Consider the following 23,120-nt stretch of genomic DNA (forward strand, 5'->3'; position numbering starts at 1 on the left):
CTTAACCCTCAAATGACTGTTAGCAGAATTGCTAATTAACAGATACACTGACTCCAAAACAATAAATACATTGGTGTCTAACAAACCTAGAGGCTAGATGGGTTAGACACTCCAATTAATAAATATTTGGCAGCCACTGAAACACGTTACTGAAGTTCATCTCAGAAACCTTCACTAGTTTTCTCAGGAGACCCCAACCAAAGAGCATCTACAGAGCAAGCCAAAATTCTGTTCACATCACAAATTTACATCCTCTCATCTGTTCCCAGGACATTTCAGACACTGCTCTCTCTAAGTTATGACATGGAGGGCAGGCTACATGAAGCTGCTAAAGACCCTTTACACTGGGTTAGAGGGGAAGAAATCGGTTAGGAAACATGACCCAAAAGACACTGATGTCCTGTGAGCAACAGAGATTCGCTGGAACCGCCCTCAGCTGGGACCAGGCACCAGCTCCACCAAAAGTTGCACTACATTTTGGAAGCCCTTGCTTTGCTAAACAAGGATACTGCGGATTTCAGCACTGTGAGGATAATGTGCAGAATACAGACATATTTGAAAACAAGAGCCCAAGTTTGCAAGACATCCCCTCCATGCTTTTTAGCCTACAGTGAAATCAGACTAAGGGCCTCCTGGAAGGCTCTGTGCCTTCTCCTGCAGTACGAGCAGAAATTCATTTATTGCGGAACAAAACACCAGCATCAGACACCATGCACTGCAGGCTGTGCTCCCGGGTCTGCTGTAGGAGCTTCCATCACCTACCCCGGTGCCCCGTATGCCCCCCGCTGAACAGAAGCACGTCCAGCAGTTTGGCATAGGCACGGGGATTCACAGATAGTGAGAAATTACAGTAGTCTTTCCTGTTTGTACATTTGTCCCCCCATTAAAACTCGCTTCCATTGCTAATAGCAATTTATTTTCAAAATCAGAAGCAATGTAGGATGCATAAGCACTCCTCTTGCATGGGTTGGAATGGTTAATTCCCATGCTTTCCACTCCAGTAGGAGCAGGAATAAGCATTAAACAGCCAAGGAACTTTGTCAATGGCTGGAAAAACCCTGCACAGAGAAGTGCTCTTAACCAGAAGATCAAGGTAACTACCAAGGGCGGGCAGCATCACTTTAATGTGGCTAAATCCTTTTCCACAACTGATATGTATCTTCAAAGACACTATCTCAAGTCATGAATATTGATACTGTTTTATAATATAATATGTGCCTTGTTCACATCCGAAAGTTAACAGTGAAAGGAAGATAACAGATTCTTGTTAACAAGATTGTTGCATAAAAGATTTTGAAATTACTTTCCTACTTCAAAGGGGCATTTGTATGTTGATATAATCTCTGTAACAGGAAAAAAAAAAAGACACACAGCAGGAGGCTGCAAAGACAGTTAATTCTCATGACAGACTACAAAGTAAACACACAAAAATTATGCAGATGTATTTCGCATTTTTCCTTTTTTTTTGAAATTGTCACTTCTACAAAAGAATGAGATTTAAGAATAAGGAAGGTTTAATTTCAGAGGTCAAATGTTGGTATTAAACCAAGAAAGCAGAGGGAAGCATGCCCTATAACACAGAACATTTGGTCACAATCACCAATCATACCTAGCAAATTGTACAAGGCTCATCAATACTTCCAAAAGATCTATCTTCCTTTACCCGAAGAAGGGAGTGGAGAAAGGCTGACAGAAACATAAGCACTTACTTGGTTCTGTAATCTTTGGTCCAAAGTAAGCCACCAGCAACAAAAAACAAAATAGCACATTCCTATACATCTCATTTTGGTCATCTCTTAGACTTAATCTGCTAACTTTGCTGACAAAAACAAGCTTTTACTACTGTCAGCTCTGCAAAACCAATAACTATGGCTGAACGAGCTGGAATTTTTATTGCGGGCAATGAGGTAAGATTCAGGCAGAAAACAGCTTGATTGTCAAATCCAAATGTGAGAGCTTGAAATATTGGCTGTTTAAAAAAATAATATAAATCACCTTTTGACCTGTAAGTTGAGCAAAGTTTTATCCAAATGCGATCAAGGGAGAACAAGTGTGGAGCCTCCCGCTGTTGTCTGACAGCGTCACTTGTGGCAGGGGCTCTGGGAGGCCTCCGGACTCCACCTGCACGTGCGCCTGGAAGGGGCAGCTGCAGAGCTCCCCCTGCACTGACGGTTGTCAGAGCACACGGCATCAGCTGAACATAAGAGATGTGGGGGAAAAGGCATGTGGCTTCCCGCAGCGCCGAATCCCTGCCTGGCTCCGCTCTGCGCTCTGCCCCTGCTCAGCTTGAGTCAGTTTTTCCCTAATGTGCAAAACCAAAAACCGCAAGCACAGAAAGGACCCTTTGCCTTATGGCCTTGTTCACCTCCCTGCAGGAGTCCATGCAATGCACTCCTCGGCCTTTCAGATTCGAAGTGTGCCTGCCAGGAATTGGAGGGACAGTCTCTGCTTCTGCCTTGCCAGGGACCAGCTCCAGCACCTTGCCAGCCCGCAGGCCACCTCCCTTTGTTCTGCTTCACAGAGCCCTTGTCAAGACTGAATGGGGAAAAAAAAAAAAAAGAGGGACTTTGAGCTCCTTCTCCCATCTTATTAACACTTGTTCTCCCCAGGTTCTTGTGAGGGTATCCGCACAGCGGGACGCAGGGCAGGCAGCATCCGAGGTAGCTCTGACTGCAGTTTGCTCAGGTGCTGGGGTCAGGACAGCTGTATCCCCACAGTCTGCCCAAACGCGTCTTGCTGTTTGCACAGCTCTCGTGTGCCCTGACCAAGGCTGGTCTGCTCAGTCTAAACTCATTTATGTTCCTCTGCATATTATTACTGTACCTCTGCCCTTTAGAAGTCCACAGGGGTTTTTGGTTTTTTATTGGTTCATAGGAAGAATGATCAAATTGTAAAAAGCATCGCACATGAAAAAGAAGATCCCCTGCATCCCGATAAGACACACACGCCTCTCGTGCTTCCTTGGTGTTGGCTTCTTTCTACAGCCCAGGAAACAGTTACTTAATCTCTATGCAGCACCCAACTGAGCTGAATAAAGAACAGCATAATCATCTTTTACATGTCCAAGTTCATCCCAATTTAATCATTTAAAAGCTAAATAAGAGACATTTCTTCCCAGAGCATTAGGCCATTCTCAGGGCAGCTCAGCAATGAGGCGCCCACACCCAGAGCTTCGGGAGCTGCTTTCTCAGGGCAGACATTGCCATTGCCCGTTCATCCAGGAATAAAAAATAAATAAATAATAATTAAAAAGGAGAAGTTAAACTACCAGCTTAGACCATAGTGCTATAATCCTGTTGAGACCTTTCTAGAAAGGGACAAACCAAGCTGCTGAGGTAGCTCCATCTCCCCATCCAATCACACCCGCTTCCCTGGAGGGCTGCGTTTCTCCTCCTGACGCCAGCCAGGGACCGCGGCAAACTGGATTACGTCTAATTGCACGTGCAGCTGCTACACTTTTAAACATACATGAGTATAGAACAGATCTTAAAAAAATAAAAAAGAAATTAAAAAGCAGCATATCTTTACAGAGGGGAAATTAAAGGAGAATTTACCTCCCAAGATCATCAACTCTTATTATTTGTACTGTGTCAGCGCTGAAACATACAGCAGCCCTATAAATGCTCAGGAGAACATCATTCCTGCCTGCTTCAAAGAGGTTGCATTCTAAAATGGGATTTTTTTTTTTTTGTTAGTGCTAATGCAGTTCTCTTCATTTTTTTGGACTGGCTATCAAAAACTTTTATAAAGATCACGCAGACTATGCACTCAGTACCGTCACAGATGGAGAAAGTGTCATCTCCTGTTCTTAGCCTACCTTCTTCAGCACAGCACAACCTACCCCTCTGGCCTCCCAGCTGACTCCAAGAGCAGCATTTACTCAGCTGAGCAGACACACTGTATTTGCAGGTGCAGCCTGTTGTTCCTAAACAAGAGCAATGACATCTGAACCCTCAAGCTAATGGAATGTGAAACAGTTTTCAAATATCTTAAACGTATTTTCCCCACTTTTTAAAAATAACTCATTAATTATGTCTTTGATCAACACTTTTCTTCAGCAAGATTGAATATCATTTGTATGCAAAAAGTAAAAACAAGAAAAATAACCACAGCTCTAGCCAGAGAATAAAACTCCTTTAAATTCAGAAAAAAACTCCCCTAAATTAGACAAAGCTAACAAGGATTTTTAAACTAACAAACATGTGCAGTCCTTGCAGTGCAGTTGCGCAGTTGCTTATCTTTCACAAAGCAGACAAGCTACACGCTGGCCTTGACTGACCAGTATACATCATTCAAAGTTAACAATTTTCTGTTTGACCATCTTATCTTCCCACCTGAGCAATGCAAACTGACAAGTTACTAACTAAAACATCATTCTACAGCCCCAAAATTTCTGCCAAGGCACAATGTGATCAATCCCAAGGATTTTTAAAGAAGAATTTAGTGGTTATAAAGCAATTGCTGAAATGTACTGAAGTCCTTCCCCAGAGAAGGCTCTTTGTTCATCTTTGCGGTGTTTGCCATCGCAAAGTGAGCTTCCTTTTGTACCCGGGTATTTCTAAAGCTATGATCTTTGCATTTGCCTGGAAAGGTGCTGGAAAGTTTAGAAACATCTGTTAATTGGCCCTAAAGAGGCTGTTATTTCAATGACAGCACTTAGAATTACCATTTCTGAGAAGAAAGGATTTTTTTTAACAAGGAAATATTGACCCCAAGTGTGTACTCCACGTGTGAAACAACATCATATGAGTGACATGAGAACAGACCGGGGACTCTTGATGCCAGGGCCCACGAGGACTTGGCACAGCACAGCCTTGGGCCTGCCTGCTTTCTGGTTGCAGGGTGTTTGCCCTGCAAGTGCCAGCAAACGCAGCATCTACGGAACAACCTTGTCATGAGCTACAAATATTTCATAGACTAATGTTTATGGAGGGCAAGGCGTTTTTGGATATAAAAAAAGGCAAAGAAAACATAAATTATGGACAGTAAATTAGACTTCAGGTTTATGTTCCACAAACTGAACGGAAAGACCATGAAGTGTAAAAACACAACTGCTGACTCAATGAAGAGCTCCATGACATGTTAATCTATAGCCAGCCCAGGTAACGATACCATACTCATCATAGCAGCACATCTCTGGACTAAGCCTAACTTTACAGGCTCTGCTATGGTTCCATAACAAATTTATTTGAATTAATTCATGTTATTCTATACTTGCCTTGTCATTTCTGGGGCTGGCTATATGTCACATTAACAGCAACCTGCTGATAAGCCATGCTCATAACACGCAGCTCTCAGAACAGCCCTGAGGTTATTGAAGGATGTAAAATAGCAGAAACCATAAATGATATTTTCTTTAAGAAGTGGAAACGATTGCTACTATTTGGAGTGTGCCTGCAGGAGAGGTAATGATCTTCCCTGTGTTTGTCAAAAAGAAAGATGCCACAAAACTAGCTGGGTGTTAATACTTTGGGAAAGCATTTCACAACTCCTAATAAGTGGAAAAACAATTTCCCGACATGGAAACAATTTCTAAAAGGTCCCAGCAATTTACCTCCAACCTGCAGTTTAACATAGGTGAAAGCCATCATCACTAGGCCACAGCAGTATAGCACTTAACTCCCATTTTACATTTTGGATCAAATTTGATTTGATCAAGCTATTGGTGCAGGGATTCCTCTTTGTATAACAAATATCCGTATGAACTGATATGTTTACAAAAATAGAAGGAAAATGTTTAACTTTGCAAACAAACACCTTTTAAACTATGCTATGAAATCTGTCAGCACAAGCTGAATCACACAGAACTAGCAGTCCATGCTTAACGTCATTTATGACAGCCTCCATTCATATTTAAATAACTAAACTCATATGCATAAACTATAATTAAGTAATTTACACATGAACTGATTATTTATGTTTTGTGCTACAAAAAACATAACACAATTTTCTCCCACAATGTGTTACTTATTTTGGTTAAAGATGAGACCATACCTACAATTTAAAATGTCAGCAAGAAAAACATTTTTAAGCACAGAAAAACATTGCAATTCTGGAAGATGATGAAAAACATTTTCTCATATGACAGCCTAGAAATAAGTTTACTGGTTTTCAGCTGAAGTTAAAGGAAAGCTAATTTTTTGGTTTATTTGATCTTCTGTATGCATCTAGGTAAATACTCCTCTACTATTACATTGATCTACAACAACAGCATTTTAAGAGTTATTGATGATTAGTAGTATATTCTGGGTACTAAATAAGGAAATTCAGGGAGACTTCCGTTTACTACTGTGCTTCTTTGTAACAGAAAGTTTCTGTCACTCCTGGGATGGTGGGTTTGTGTCAGTTGGTGAGAAGAGGCTAGACCTTTCGCAAAGACCTTAACCCAACAAAAGCACTTTTAAAAAAAAAAATGCCCAAATTGACCAAATTGTCACCAAATCTTAACTGGTAAATTGATACATTGTGTATGATAATAATTTGTCCCATACTCAAACACAGATCTAGCATAGAGCTAATTAATAATGTCATACTGGGTATTTGACAATGCAGTTAATCAACTGAGAGTTCAACTTCTCAATAACCTGCACTTGCAGAATGAACTCACACACTCCAAGCAAGCTCTGAAGAGTATTAAGAGTTTGCCTAAATGAGAAATATTTAAGTATAATTCCACAAGTTAAAAATATTGAAAAGAGCTGTATCATTTTCTTGATACCCTCAAACAGCATAAACTCTACTGACACAAGCACATCAGTGTAGTGCTTTTATGCTATGTAAGAAATCACAAGTGTAAAGAACAGACCATCACGCTGTTAGCACAGGGGACAACTGCTCACCAAAGGCCCTAGGTATGTGTTTGGTAATGTATCTAACGAGATCTTCCAGAGTAGGCTCATGGACAGCAGGGACACCGAAGACTGCTCACTTCTTCAAGGGAAGAGTTACTCATTCTCCAAGGCCAAGCTGAAGAAACCCAGCTAGCTAAACTGGAACCATCAATCCTCACGACCTTCAGCAGGTCTTGTACCACCTCTCAGCAACACTAAATTCTGCATTTTCTGTATTCTCAGAGCAGAGAGGGAAAATGTATAAGAATAAACCAGATTTATTTATAAAGAAAACAGATAAAAAATAGTATTCTCTATTTTTAAGTGAGCCAAATAGCTAGGAGTATATATGTGTAATTATTAAAGAGAAAAGAAGTTCAAAAAATATAGATCTCTTTGCACTCTCACACAGGAGCTGCAATCCATGATACCCTGCCATGGCTATAATCCTCACTCAATATTGCTTGACAGCTTATAAAAAACAGCATTGGCTCTAACTTACAAAGTAGTATCTGCGCTTCACAGCACTATGCAGAGCCACACTGCAGACCAAAGTATTTTTAATATCTGTTAAAGGAGGCCTTAACTGGTTGTAGAAGAAACAGGACTGCAGTAATAAATTTGCTCTTGTGAAGCTTGAGTTGGAAGTTGTACCCTCCTGTCAGCAGGTTCCCTGTATAATGTATTGCCAAGCTTGGCTGCAGAGAAGCTGTAGCTTGCAGTTAATGAGCTGTTCAAAGTGTCTGGGAAATTGTCAACTTAATTAAGCCAAGTTTAGTTAACAGTCATGTTTTTAAAAATTTGTGTGAAGACACAGGCTCTAAAGCACCCAGCTATGCACTGTAGCAAACCGCTTTGTATTTTTCTGAACCAAGAAATTAAGAGTTCATGTGACAGAGAATTCTGCTTCACAAAGTGTCTTAAGAAAGCCCCTGGTTATCTCAGCTTGCCTGGGAGCATCATACTTTGTTCTAGCTTCAGAAAGTATAAGCATTTGAGAACCAGCAATTGCCAGGAATCACTTCCAAAGGTATCCTGACCTCTGGAGAGGAATGCATGATTTGGAGTGAGGATGGAGAGCTGCTCAGGAAACCTTTGGTGCAGATCCAAACTTCCATCACTCTGCTGAGTTCTGCAGATGGGCGCACTGACATGACAGCCACGATGAGAGGCATGTCCTACGCAGGTGAAGACAGAACACTTCAGAGAGCATCAGGAGGAACACGCTGCTCTACAGGACCTAAATGTATGCAAGATGGAACAGAACCAGTCTCGTCCTTGCTGTTGTTCATGGCTTTGAACAAGGCACTTCAACCCATACCACTGTCTTTCCTGTATCTTATACCAGGTTAAGACACATTAAGGACCTTGCCCACACCAGATAAAAAACTTTAAGAGTGCATCAATTTAGCATTTTGATTTTTATTTAAATTAACTGCTAGCTAACTGGAAAACATCTTGTACATATTCTTCTGGGCAGCCTGTTCATATCTGTTCCAGAACAAAAATATCTGTAGTAACCAAACTGAGTTATAGCCATCAATTAATTTGAGTTTAAGAACCTGTGTGTAAACAAACCATTAATCACTGGCCCCAGTTCATTCCTCAGTACAGAGTTCAAGGTTTCCCAAATGTGACTTGGACTCTTAACGATACAAAGACCTTTTGCAGCACCAAACTACGGCAGGAGTGCAGTGTTATTCCAGCTGCAAGCCCTCCAGCCTGGCAGTCCCCTGTCATGCTTCCTTCTCTCCAGGAAAAAAGTTTTGTTGGTTTACCTGAATCATAGAATCATTATGGTTAGAAAAGACCTTCAAGAAATCATTATGTTATCTCAGAATGAGCTGTGGAGGCTCCTCCTTCAGGAAAATCTCTTAAGATTTCTACGTGATGGCTTGGGACCCCCTTATGTTAGAAAAGATGACGAAAAAAATGCCAATACCTTCACTCACATCCACCTGTCTACAAAATGAAAAGAAGAAAAAAAACACAAGATGAATGAGGCACTGTACAGAACCTAGAAACTCTTACAAAGCAGCATCAAGTGAGTATTAGTGGAGCTTTTAAAGATCCCCATGATCAACAGAAGGCACTTCTTCCTTGCTGCATTCGCCCTGAAATAGGATAGCACTGTTGCAGTACAGCGTAATCCGCAGATGCAGCTGGGTATCTCTCTGATCAGTCGGCTGGAACGCCAGTCAGCTGGGGAAAACACGTAAGGAGCCAGAGACCAGAAGGATCGGATTTCCTGGGTGGGGGGATAGCAGGTCTTCCTCGCAGGCCAGCTGTGGAGAGAGGGCAAGAGACCACCCGGCCTCATTGCTAAACACACACTTCAGGAAACACACATTGAGACAGCGTCTGCTCCAGCTAACTACGGAAAAATCCAGGAGTTCTCAAACTTCCAGGGCAAATTAATACCACTCTTCCATGACTAGGTAAAGATGCCTTGTCACGGTTCTGCTCTTGAGAAGCAGTGGAGCCCTTATGTAAATACAGAAAATGCACAAAACGCCTGGGAAGTCAGAGGAGCCCCTGCTCCGTGTTCTCCCTGTAGAGACAACTGAGGCTGCAGCAACCTAGAAGCAAAATCATGCGCTGCCTTGGCCTCCGAGTGGAGCGCAGGACCCCTCACTTGTGCTCTGCACTGGTCTCTATTCCTGATCTCAAAGCTAAATTTAGCAGGCGGCGATACAGTGGTGCAATATATCAGGGCAAGGACCTACTAATCCAAATAACTTCTGTACATAAAGAGCTGAACATGGCAGCTATATCTGAACACCTAGAGCCTGCAACTTTCCTCTGCAGCCTGAAGGCTCACGGTAGAAAAGCAGGAAAAGCCTCTTTTTACTGACTTTGTAATGGGTTTATTTCACTTCCACGGTCCTCAAGCTTCACTAGTCTGTTCTTTGTGTAACAGCAGAGCAAGCTTACTCCATGAAGCAAAATTTGACCCATGAACCACGTCCCACAATCCTAGCAGAGTTCAACAGAAGAAAGTTCACGCCGCCAAAGGGGCACAAGCAAGATTTGGAACAGCCCTCACAAATCAGACAGCCAAGAGAAAGTTAGGACACAGCTTCAGAGCTACCTAACCCCCAAAAGCAGCCCCTGCAGCTGAAGTGGCCAAATAAGAGCGAGTATAACCAGCACACTCTTTGGACAGTCCACCCATTAATCTCACTGTAAGCATTTCACAACAAGTTGAGCTCTTCTGAAAATCTGAACTAAATCTTGCTCCCCTGAAAACGTGGTGCCTGGCAAGTTTCCCATGGTCACACGGCGACTCGGGGCTAAACCCAGGGATTAGCAAACCCACAGACTCACTCCAACCCCTAGGCAGGGCTGGCTCCTCCCCGCACCCACCCTGCAACACTGAGGTTTTGCACTACTACCAAAAAATAAAACTAACAAACAAAAATGTTGTAAATGTATAAACAGTGACAGCCAATTTATGGGGGATTTTTTCAGTAAAATATCATAAACTGACACATATTTATCTATAGGAACCAAGAGTAAAAGATGCCTCCCAAATTCCAGTTTTACTTGTTACCAACAGAACACTGAAACTACTGCTAGTACCTCAGGAACCAGCCCTTCTTCCCAGCCAATGCCAAGGGAGACAGGGACACATCAGCTGCCTCACGGAGCAGTTTCAAACAGTGACAGCAGCGCAAATGAAACTTCCACCATGTACACCAGGAGTTTCCCTTAACCCTCCGGCATTTTTTTTTGAGTTAATCCTTTCTTTTTTTTTTATTTTTTTATTTTTTATTTTTTATTAACAAGGGTCATACAGGCTGAATTTCTCTTATCCCCAGAAAGCTAGTCTTGCTTCTCAGTACTGCTGTCAAAAGCAGGGTGCTATGAAAAGGCTACACTTTTTTTTTTTTTTTTTTTAAAGAAAGAAACTTGGTTCCAAACAATCTTTCTACTAAAGTAATTTTAAAAAAGCTGTAATAAGTCATAATATTTCAGAAAACACAAGCTGCTCCTAAAAAATAAATAGCTGCCCCAAAATGAAGCTTGGTAAAGGCAAAACTTCAGCCACATGATTCATGGGGCAGCAAAGAAAGTCTCATTCTTCTTGGTGGGTTTAAAGGCTGTGACTGACAGCATCACCACTGCTCTAGTGACACATCTCACGTTCAAGGCATTAAACAGCAAGGAACAAGACTCATCATTTCCAGAAGTGACAGTGTGTGATAACACAGCTAAGTGACAGGATAAGCGGAACAGCCCTTTTATCTGAAACTCTGCAGAATAGTGGTCATTTCCACAGCAAAAGAGAAGAAAACAAATTCTAAGCAATTAGAAGTTACAGCACAATGAATGGAAGCACGAAGCAGGTCTGAGTTCATAGGACTTGCTCTTCCTCTCTCTGCATTCCCTAACAACACAGAAGCTGTTTGGGTTTGCAAAACCTCCCTTGCCTGCATTCAGAAACCTTTTGCCCCACTAAAATAGCAATGCTACCCTCAGCTTTCCTGCTTCAGAATATTCTCTTCCTTCATGAAAAAAGCTTCTGTGGTTACCAACATCTTCCTCAAAATGCAAACCCATACTTGGCTTGTTTTCTTTTAAACACCTTGATCAGCTGTTTGTGGTCCCTGAAACAACATTTGCAGAATCAAATACATGTTCTCCCATTGATGGCACATCAGGGCTAAGTATTCTCTACCACAGCAGAATAGGCTTTGTAAATTATTCCTCCATTTGAAAATTACACCCAAATTGGATTTTTTTTTTTATTGTACATGTCTTTCTCACAACTAAGCCTTAGTTACAACTAAAATATTACAATATTACATGCCAAAACTGTGAAAAATTAGATGTAAATCAGTATGTCCAGACTAAATCCAGAAGAGGAACATGAAAAGCTCTTCTCATTTTTGTAGCTTTAAATAGGTTCCTGCATCTTTCTCCACAGTACACTTCGCTGACCACTGTTAGAGGCAAAGCACTGCATTAGACAGATATGAGCTCGGCCTGAGAGCAACTCTGATGTTCCCAAATACATGACAGCCTTGACCCCCTATGACACACAGTTAACATCAAGCCTATAAGCAGAGTTGTACCATGAGTTGTCCAAAGCTGACACGCGGTAACCAGTGCAGTCCACGTCCTCTAATTTTGGTTCAGTACCTCTAACCCGGGCCACTCTGCTCCACCATCTGCAACTGCAAAACGCCAGGCAACACAATACACCCCAATACACTCCAGGTGTAGGTGGAGACCTACACAGGTGCGGTCACTCAAAAAATATGTATTTTCAAACTCCCAGAAACGTAAGGTTTTTTACTTTGAGACACACCACTCAAGAACAGCAATAGACCGGCACACAACTTATGATGTAAAGCCACAGCAATCTGTATTCTTTACATAGCTCCTGCCCGACAACAACTTTTGTTGAGACTGAGAAAAAAATACATCTATTTACCATCCCATTACTCTTGTCATTAGATAGTTAATAATATCTGTTATTGGTAGATTTTTTTCCATTATATTATGTATCCAGCAACTAAAAAACACAGGATCTACCTGTCCTGTAAAGACAAAAGGATCAAAACCAGTTGCACTAAAGAGAATCCACAGAAATTCTACTCACAGCCCAAAGAACAAATCCTGCCCATCCTGAAAACTGGAGCAACTTTGCCCCTAATTTCAGCACAGTCAAGAATTTGCCTACTGGAGTTAAGCTGATGTCCTTTTGGAATGACAGAAAGTAACTTAGCCCTTAATACCCTATCACCACTATTTTGATTTTCAAATCCTGCATCCAACAGGGAGCTATTTTCTACAGAAGCGAGAGGTAAACACAGCAGTCCAAGTTCTGACTCACATACACCCCTCAAGCACACAGATTTTAATGAGGCTGAAGGATAGCATTTTGGACAGAATTTGGACCTCCAATAAAACTCTTTGTTATTTTTAAAGTATTTCTTCATTTTGCTTTAAAATAAAGCACAGCTTTCTTGCCAGCAATCCCAGAGCCATCCCCACTTAAGCAACGGCCACGCTTCCCCGAGCCCAGCCCGTGCATCCCTATGTCCTGCTATCCACGCCAGGCCCAAGTTACTGACCAGCACGATCCAGCTAATGGAAAAGGGCACCTTTATCGGACAGCTAAACAGCAACAATGTAAGGGGAAAGTCCCTTCTGCGACAAGTTACCAAGTAATACATGTGGCTGGCCTCAACCATTTGCGAAATTTCTCATCAAACTTTTATAGAAGAAAAAAAAAGTCTTTAAACCCGAAAGAAATGGCAGGCAGAATATTAGCAAAGGAAGAATTGCACAAGGGCAAACTTGGACTTTATGGCTGAACACAGGTATCGATCCCTCCACCTGCCTCACAGACCCACAGTGCTTTTAAAAACCTGAAATTAAAACCTCAAACCTCTCTTCCAGAGATAGATTTCTGCACACAAACGTTAAAGAGAAGCAATCTTGTTAATTCAGTATGAACAAGGATCATCTTATACCTGATGGTGCAGATAGCGCAGCTACTCCTAGATACTGAAAGATCGTATTCAAAGCAGATTAAGCTTCTTTTGTTCAACTTTAAATAAAATACACGCACAGATTGTTTCCAACAAGATCCTTAAGCTCACATTGCTGAGCCCTGTTTGAGTTTTTTTCTCTGATTAATCTTACTAAACATGACAGCATCACAAACCTAAAGATGGAAAGCCATGGTAAATATGTAACTTTTGAAATCCATTTTCTTTTAGTGGCAAGTAAGATGGGGCCTCCAAGTTTCCACTGTATCCCAGTAGGGAGCTAAAGGTCACTGCTAACTCAAAGCTAAAAACAATGGGAAGTAAAGGATGTCATTTTTTTATATTTGCCCAGCGATTCTGTGTTTTCTTTGTATGGATTTACTTAGGAAACTGGGAAATCTCACAAACAATGAAAACGTCTCAAGGTTACCATCTTTCTCCTAACAAAGCCATATATCAGGAATCTCTTCATACCACTATGTTGGATTTATGAAGAAAAATCCTTTTAACTTAAGAAAGTTTGGTCTTTCCAAACACACAAAATGTTTGAAATTTTACAGGGAACATGCAAATTAAAATGCAAAATAATTTTGCTTTTGCAAGAAGAGTGAATTCTCATTATCAATCAAAAAGCAGACAAATCTGTTAAAACCATTATTTAACAAATGCATTAACTTCTATCACGATCAATGAAAGCTTGAAATGTTGTACAGACTCAATTGGCTCAGGAATGAAGTAGGTATCTGAGCAACAAGACCCCCCTTTCACCAACAGAACCTGCCAGCCGGACTCGCGGGGTCTCGAACAGGCTGCCTTTGGACACGCGTCCGCAGGAGACGGGGCAGCTGAGCAGGATGTGGCTTTGAGGTCTGCTCCTCTGCACCTCCCGGCTCCGGAAGACGTGGCAGGGCTCCCTGGGCTCTCCTTTCCTGTAGGATTTTCTGCGTCGCTCTGCCCAGACACACAGGGAAGCGACAACCGGCCCGTTCAGAGCCGCTGTGGGCGCTGCCGTGTCCCGTGGCGGGACAGGATGGGCACCAACCCGCACGGGACTCCCGGGAGCACCAGCATCTCCAGCCCGAGAAGGGCCGCATGGCAGGGCTGGCTCTGCGAGCCCTCCCGACTGCCCAACGAGAGACAGAAGTCACCAAGCAGCTACTCCTGTCCCTCCCTTCTGCAGATTTGTCTGCCCCGTTAGACTTCACCATGACTAAGACACACAGAAACCGCTGCTGATATCTGGGAGCATAAAACAAAGCAACTAAATGGGGGACAAATCACTGGGGGGAGCCTATGGGGGAACATCATTTTATCCCTAATACTGCTTTTATATCTTGAGTATTCTTTTTATTAGCTTAATACAAGGTAATTTTCTTTTTCAAGTATCTCTCTCTATATATAGAAATTATTTATTTATATATGCAGCACCAGTTAAAAGACTACCAAAAATCATCTCAAATTACCTTGTGAACCCCACTCAAAATAGATATAACTTATTTCAAAGCATTTCCGAGACAATAAAAGGTATAGCCTTCACCCTTCCTTCTGAAACAAAGCCATATGTATGGAAGCTGGTTTATAAAACACCAAGCTTTTTACATAATGTAGAGTGACATATTTTCAGATTTTACCAAGAAGAGGAGAAAAGGGCCTGGAAGTTTGATTTGGGGCCAACAGTTCAACCCCTAGTAAGAGGGGAGAGTCTGGAAGAATGCACAAATTAGAGATTCCACTATTTAATTTCACAGCATGTGTACCAACATCAGTTATTATGTTTTGGCCTTAACTGAGATTTTAGAAAGGAATCTAAATTGGGCTGGGATGCTGAAATCTTTCTGCAAAACAGAAAGGCTTAAAAAGAAAACTTTCTAGAAACCTTTGAAAACTTAGAATCTGACTCTGAGCAAGCAACCTATTTAGCATGCAACGCATATTAAAGCTATTCAGTTTGCATCTTGTCATCCCATGCCAATTTAAACCATAGTTAAATTGAGATAACCTGATTGTTTTATCCAAAGGACTGAGAGCAATGAGTAGAATGTCACAGGGCAAGCAAATTCCTGGTGAAATACCACTAAAATTAATGGACCTGACCTAATTCACGCACAAAATTACACACTGGACATGAAACCATGTTGTATCTGCAATCCTGGGAACGTTACTAACAATGTTTTAATTCCATCCATGGCTGGTAGAGCTGTTCACAGTTGGGACATATTATGTACATGCATAGCATCAAAACAGAATACAGTGCTAAACTGTTCTCATATGCAGGCAGGTGTTTATATGCTCCCCTGACAAAATGATATCTTATATAAAGTTCATATAGAAATAATTCTGCCTTGAGGCCAATCTGCTCATTTTTTTTTTCATATTTTCTTTGGGTTTCATTCACCTTATATTGGTAGCTAATAAAAGCTTTAGTTGTCCCTATCCCCTAAGTATTTATTTCTTCTTTCTGGACTTACTTTGGTTATTATGTCAACGAAAGTAACCAAAGTAAATAATAACCAAAGTAAAATATTATCACTGTTGATAGGATATTGTAATTTCAATGGCTGTTAAAAATAATTCTCATTCTAATACTTTTTTTTCTTTTTCTTCATAGGGATATTTCTTCAAACATAAGGAACAAATATTAAAACATGAACTCATGGAAGCAAAATAGTTTCTAAACTATTTTTTCTAAGTTTCAAGTGAACTACAAGCAACATTCTTAATGAAATATTCCTCATACTCACACAGACCATAAATATCTTCTAATATCTTCTAAAATTAATTGACCACAAAGGATCTGCAAGTGGATGTAACAATTTCACAGTGATCTTTAACTTATATTTACACTTAGCATTTCAGATACTAAGAACTGAACTGCTGGCACCTGGATACTGAGGAAATGCTGCTCCCTCACATTGGGATTTCACACTGCCTGCAATATTAGGATTCGTGGAAAGGGCCAGGAAACTCATCACTAATAATTATATCACCTAAAGCTTTTCTCCTTGTCCTATAAGCAACTACATTTTACCACTAGAAAGTTTCCCACTGTAGATAGACTTGCAAATTGATCTAAGCAATATAATTAAGAAAACAAAGAGATCAACATCACAAATACCTAGAACTGTAGAAGTCAGGTTGTTTTTAACACTTCCTTTTTGACCTATTCAGGTGGGGTGGGGGGGGAAGCTTAGAATTTTTCTATTAAACCTAAAATGGCCAGGCCACAGACACAAAGTTCAGACTGGGCCAGGGAAGAACAACGCGGAGGGCAAAGAGAAGACCGTGTTTCATGCCTTGCAGCCGAGTTTGAGCGCTGAAAGGAGCCTCGGTGCAGTTCTTCCTGGCAGTAAGCACTTCAGATATTCAGGGTCAAGTCCTGCTCGTCTCCGTCACACAAGAAATTGCCCGGAGATGCAGTGACACATTTAGCATGAGTTGGCTTGCATGACCAGGGAGGGGCTACTAATACCCTTTTAAAAATCAAAAACTCATATTATGGTATCTTCATAGGGGAGGAGTGATCTATATGTCACGAGTGATTTAAAGTGTGTTCTGTTCCACTTTACATTACAAGCAAAAGGAAATGAAAAGGTAAAGATAAAAAAAGATGTAAATATTAACCCAACCATGAAAACAAAAAGCTCACATGCTATTACATCGGTTTACTTCACAGCTTTTAAAAATGAGTCCCCTATCTCCTGGAGAAAAGGGTTCGTTCATTCCAGGAAAGTGCATTAAAAAGCGAGCCTAGGAGCGTGGCGCCATAAGGATTGAGAAAAGTTAGTGTGTCAGCGTGGGAAGGATCCTCTCGGGGCAGCGAGAATCTCTGTACGTGAGGGCTGACGTCAGTGGAAGTGGGAGGGAAATGGGGATGGGGAGGTTTGTCAGGGAAATGATTGAGGATGGTTGCAGTGGGAATGGGGAGGAAGGAGGAGAGCGCGGGACGGCCTCAGTGGAAGCAGGGACAGTACACGGGGGAGTTGGAATGGGAGGGAGGGCTCGTGTGTTCCAAGGGGAAGGAATTACCAGAACAGGCAGGAAAAAAGCAGACAGCTTAAGAGGCTAAATAATGTGCAGCTACATGCTGAAATGAGACCCAGTTCAGCACTGAAGATACAAATTAACACACAGCCTCCTATACACAGAATTATGCAACTGCTGATTCACAGCGACTGCAAAGTTAACTGGCAATTTCACATGTTTGGAATGAAGAAAACTCACTAGCTGTAATGCTGTGGATTTAAACTGGTTGTCCCATACCAGCTGATAAATCCAAAGGCTATTCCAAATTTAGCCCTGCTGGCTTAGGCCAACTTTTAATCCAAAATAAGGGAAGTTTGGATTCACTCTCTGATCTCCTTGCACCCAAATGCACAAATTTCTGTTAAATATTCACAAGAAAGAGTTATGTAAGAGGAGGAGGAAATCTCACACACGTAAAAGAAAGACAGGGTAAAATAAACATAAAATATTTGTGTTACACAGTGTGTTAATGCTCTGTAGAAGACTGACACACAGACATGATGATGGGACGGGGTTTGCCCAGGAAGCCTGAGTCTGTTTTACACAAATGCTCAAAGTTCTTATTCCACAGCAGCATTTGCTCTGCTTATGCCATAAATCAACCACAAATATTACCTTAAAACTATTTCAGTGGATTTCTGGAAAGTTCAAGTACATTGAACTACACAGATACCTAAAGATTAAAAACTTAAGACATGAAAAAAAAAAAAAAACCAGAATATAACAATTCTGAGTCTGCTTTTTTGAGACTCTTAGAGACTAAACACCCTGGAAAGCTCTCCTTTACTGTGCAAGTTTCCTTTAATATTCCCACCATAGCCCTGTGCAACCAGTCACTGCTATTGAGAATAAGTCTTGCATATCTTTCACTACTGAGAGTGCAGATATTTAGCTGTGGATCTACATTTTGAAAATTAAAGGCAGGTTTCCCATGGCTGATTCTCTTTTTATGTATGGCATTTATCTCAAGCTGCTCAGAAATTTTCAGCTGAAAGCCAGATATAAAATTACTACTTAAGGATAAAGATACAGGTGATGTTATCAAACATGATTTATTATGAAGGTCATCTGTTAATTACGTACTATCACCATATCTATATATACACCCAGATTAGGGATTACTGCATACATCTGTGCGCACACACGCACTTTTGGAACTACTCTGCAAGTTTACTAAGGCTAAAACTAGTTTTTTCAGTGGTAGAAAAGACCAGGTGACTTATCCAGCTACCTTTTGTGAATGATGCAAATCACAGACTATAGCGTGATGACACCGCACATTCAAAAAAATGATTCTCTGCCATTTGATTAGAGGAAAGACGTAGTAACACATAAATATAATGCCAGAATAAACCTGGGGGCTAATTAGCAATATATATACTGACATTTTACAGTTAGTATTGGTTATATATTTTTAAAACATTGAGTGAAAAATTTATACTATAGCTAACAAGCTGATTCTGTAAAAGTCCTTATAATACCTACTACACCTATTTTAACAAACTGCTAATTCCAGCTGAAGCAAAAATTTATACTTGGGCCAAGCCTTGTTCTTAGCTCTCATACAGGACTTTCTTGACATTAACCTCTGCATATACCACAAAAATAACATGCATGATCTTCCATTACAATGCCCTGAACTGAAGTAAAAATGCCACTAAGGCAGATGACTGGTTACCCACACAAGTTCTGATTACAGAACCAAAGCACAACAGGTATGAAGCATCTTCTGTCTGAGGCACCAGAAAGGGCATATGTACCACTTTACAGAGTAGCAGTAATTTGTAGCACCACACTGATTCTCCAGTTCTGTCACAGATCAAAATCCTTTCAACTTCGAAACTGCACAATATCCTGCCCAAGGCTACTTTTGGCTTCAATGATTTCAGGCTCCTGTCCCTTATCTTCAACATTTTCATACCTTGGTTCTTTCTAAACAACTTCACCGTACTGTGAAGAGAGAAACTGCAGAAGTGCAGCTCTCTCCAGCACAACTTCCGAGACAACGTGGTTAAGCTCTAGCGCAGTAAATATCACAAGATGCACATTAATTATAAAATCAAAGAATAAAGTAACATGCTGCTTTATATCTGAGGAGTATTATAGGATTTTGCACATGTAAATCATACAGATATGATGTTTCATTCAGATTTTGCATTAATCACAGATTCTACTCTCATTTTTCAAAATCCACAGTTTTGCAGAAATGTTTTTACAGTAATGACAAGAGTGGACTATACCATTCAATAATAAAAAACAGAATAACTGCCAATGAGATCAGAGTACACATATAAACCAAAACCATATAGCATCTGGTTGAACCATACACAACTAGTAACAAGATGTTTTTACAAAGTTATTGACATCAAACAACAAAACATAATAAAACTAAGTTTGCTTCCCATGCATGCTTACAGAAATGTTTTTTTTTCTTTTCCTCCTCAAGAAGCACACAGAAGGCAAAATCATACGGTATAAACTTTAAAAATATTTTCATTTAAATTTGTTAATGTACAATTAAAAATTAAGCAAGCAAAACAACTGTTATTTAATGGTAACTTAAATTTCCCTACTAAGGTTACCAAGATTTCCTAAGCAAGTCTTTAGCGTGTGAACTCGCTGTAAAGTCCAGTTTCCTGAACTGAACAGTCCTATTAACGTGGACTTTCAATTTAATGTAACACCATTCACCTTCACGTCCTTTTTTTAGGTATTGCTAATTCCTTCTTCAACTCATTATTTACAGTAAGTATCCACATTTTCTATAGTTTTTTGAAAAATCCTATGAACTGAAACTACTAAATCTAGAGGAAGAAAAGAGAAGAAAATCACTCACGGTACTGGAGAAAATTGCTCCAGGCCAATGCCTTAAAACTGCCTTAATGAGCACATAAAAATCCCAAGAAAATTGCAAATTATTAGAGTTTCTGTGAGCCTGCAAAACAGTTGACATTTTGGTACTTACTGACCACCTCTTAAGCCTATATCTTATATTGACGGCATGTGGATCTCAGTTCTTATAGTAACCCAGAACTGATCAGCCATGTTATATAATATCCCTACGAAGCTACATTTTTTTTTAAACAATTGCAATTACTTGTTTTTGCAAAAAGAGACAATTCTCAAAAACAACACTACAGTAGTAGGAACTAAAATACAACCCATAAACAACCAGACCACTAGTGGAAAGTAAAGAGACCAGCAAGCACTCATCACCACCAACTCCTGTACTTGAAAACCCCACAGGTTACAATTTCTTTTCGGTCAAGGTCTCTCTACAGCACACAGGCCTTATGTTGCACCTCTGTGCAAATGTACCCACACAGACACGTATGCACAAATATGCTAGAAAATGTCCTATGTGCAGCAACACACAAGGTCAACAAGTTGTTAATGAAATGAGTACCCAGAACAAGAACTGCTGAACTGCTGTCCTCTCGTTTCCACCTCCCCAAGGGAAGAAAGGCGCACGAATTCCCCAGCCCATCTAACCGACTGCTCCGGACAGCGGTCGGCCAAAAGAGGCGAGCACGAGCAGTGACCGGGAGAGCCCGGCGCAGACGGACATGGAAAACACGCGCTAGCGGCAGGGCAGCTCACCCGCACCGCAGCCCCAGCACAGCCAGGCCCTCTGCGCTCCCAACACCCTGGCTCCGGCCATGGACCGGGACAATTAACACCGCTCTCCTTCGCGGCGTTAAGAAAACTTGTTCTGAGGAACGAAGAACGAGGCTCGGGAGCATCTATAAAGTCGATTCATGAGGCTGACCGGTTTATAAACGAAAGTAACAGCTCACGCCAGAAAAAGCTCTCCCACAACGTACGGCTCAGGCAAGGAGACTCCTCGGGTTCAGTCGCTACAGCCAGCTCCTGTTCTGAGAGAAACAGTGCTTACGTTTCGCACCCTTTTTACCTTAACACTGGATCTGCTGGTCTGAGTCTCTGCCTCCATGCTCTGGCTGTTCTCCCTCTTGTCTTTCTTAGAGGAATTAGTCCTCACCTTATAAGTGGATGTGTTGGAGGATTTAATGAATAATCCTGGGACGGGGTTGCCTTGCTGCTGTTGAGACATGGTTGTGTTGGTCTGGTGAGGAGAATTGCACTCCTCTGACTCTTTGCTACTGTGATAGACCACTCTGCTGTCAGAGATGTGGATGCTTGGAGCACAGCCCATGCTTTGTGGCCACCTGGGGAATATTTCTAAATTGTATATATATATATATATATTTGGGTGTGTATATATATATATATAAAAAAAAATTCTTTCCGTTGGTATTTTCCCTCTGCTTAATTTTTTGTTAACAGGTTGAGTATCTTCCCTGTGTCTCCGCTATACTCTGAAGCATTGTCATCAGTCCCTTCTACACCACCAGGAACGTGTCTGTTCTCCAGGTCCTCCAGGAAACGGATCCTTTTAGCTCAACCTCAGGAGTGGGTTGGGGAGGGGAGGGAAATCAAGAACTGGTCGACTTCATATTTTTCACAGATTAATATTAATTTTTCTAAGCCATCTGAGAATCTTGGTAGGGTTTTTCTTTCCTTCTAGGGTAGAAGGAGGAAAAAAAAAAGGCAAAAATAAAAAAAAATTAAGAAAACCCAACCCCAAAACCACACACACACCCCAGCGTCTTCTCGGGCTAGGCGCTCAGCGCGGCCGGGGGCTTTGCACCATCTCCTCCCTGCCAGTCCGGAGCGCGGCGCATTTTCCGCCGGGCTTTGCTCAGCGTTACCGATTAACCCGGGTGCGGGCCGGGGGTCGCTCCCGCCGCCTCTTCCGCGCTCGCTCCGCGCGCTGCCGGCCGCGCTCTGCCCGGGGCCAGGTGGAGGCTGGGGGTGCAGGGGGGGGGAGCAAAGTAGTGGCGGCAGGGGCCAAAAATAAAAACTAGATATAAAAAAAGGTAAGGACGCCCGGCCGCCCGCGGAGCCGCGTGCGCTCCTCACGCCGCGCAGCGCACGTCCCGCGCCGCCTCCTCCTCCTCCTCCGTGGCGGCGGCGGGCGGCCGCCGCGGGGGTGACATTCACGTCGCTGTCGTCGGAAGGAAGAGCCCCCCGTCAGGCAGCGCCGGCGCCTCCCGGCCGCCGCAGCGGCATCGCGGGCGGGCGGCGCAGCGCAGCGCGGCGGGGCCGGGCCGCCCGCGGGGAGCCCCCTCGGCGCCCGCGGCCCTCGGGAACGCGGGGCACGGCGCGCCGCGCGGAGCCGCGGGAGGAGCCGGCGCGCCCGGCCGGGGCATCAAAGAGCCTCCATGTTGGGGGGGCTGCTGGTCAGAGAAATGATGCGAAACGGAGAGGGGAAAAAAAAAAAAAAAAAAAAAGGAAATTTAAAAAAAATAAAAAGGAGCGAGAAGTAGACGGCAGCCGATCCTAGCGTCCCATCTGCGGGGAGTGGATGTCAGCGGTGAGAGCTCTAATCCCGTGGCCGTGGTGTCGGTGCCTCGCAGGGGAAGTGCCGCTCCGCGGAGCCTCCTGCGCTCGCGCTGCGCCGCGTTGTTATTATTGATGTTCCCGGGCGGCGGCGGCCCCGCGCCCCCTCCCTCCCTCCCTCCCGCCCGCCCGCCCCGCCCCGCCCGCGCGGCTTCCCCGCCGGCGCTGCCGCCGTTTGACAGCGGCGGCGGCGGCGCCAGCAACGGCCGCCGCCAGCGCTGACCTCCAGCCCGCGCTGGCGTCAATGCAAATGAGGCGCCGCGGGCCAATGGCGCCCCGCGCCGCGGCCCCGCCCGAGCGGACCGCTTCAAACCGCCGCGCCGCGCGCGCGCCCCGGCCGGCG

The 23,120-nt window shown here is 42.7% G+C and overlaps 1 protein-coding gene across 3 annotated transcripts in view; it reads right to left on the reverse strand.

Moving 5' to 3' along the window:
* Positions 1 to 21,883, reverse strand: part of PDE8A (phosphodiesterase 8A) — a 114,549-nt gene extending 92,666 nt beyond the window's left edge. For all 3 annotated transcript variants that reach the window (XM_088540046.1, XM_088540035.1, XM_010221876.2), the window contains exon 1: positions 21,270 to 21,883. In XM_088540046.1, the coding sequence (XP_088396172.1) occupies positions 21,270 to 21,530 (261 nt within the window). In that variant the 5' untranslated portion in view covers positions 21,531 to 21,883. The remainder of the gene's footprint in view (positions 1 to 21,269) is intronic.
* Between the last annotated feature and the right edge of the window lie 1,237 nt (positions 21,884 to 23,120).

Source organism: Tinamus guttatus, unplaced genomic scaffold, assembly GCF_059628265.1.
Source record: "Tinamus guttatus ecotype Peru unplaced genomic scaffold, ASM5962826v1 Tinamus_guttatus_pri_ptg000004l, whole genome shotgun sequence".
Classification (NCBI taxonomy): Eukaryota; Metazoa; Chordata; class Aves; order Tinamiformes; family Tinamidae; genus Tinamus; species Tinamus guttatus.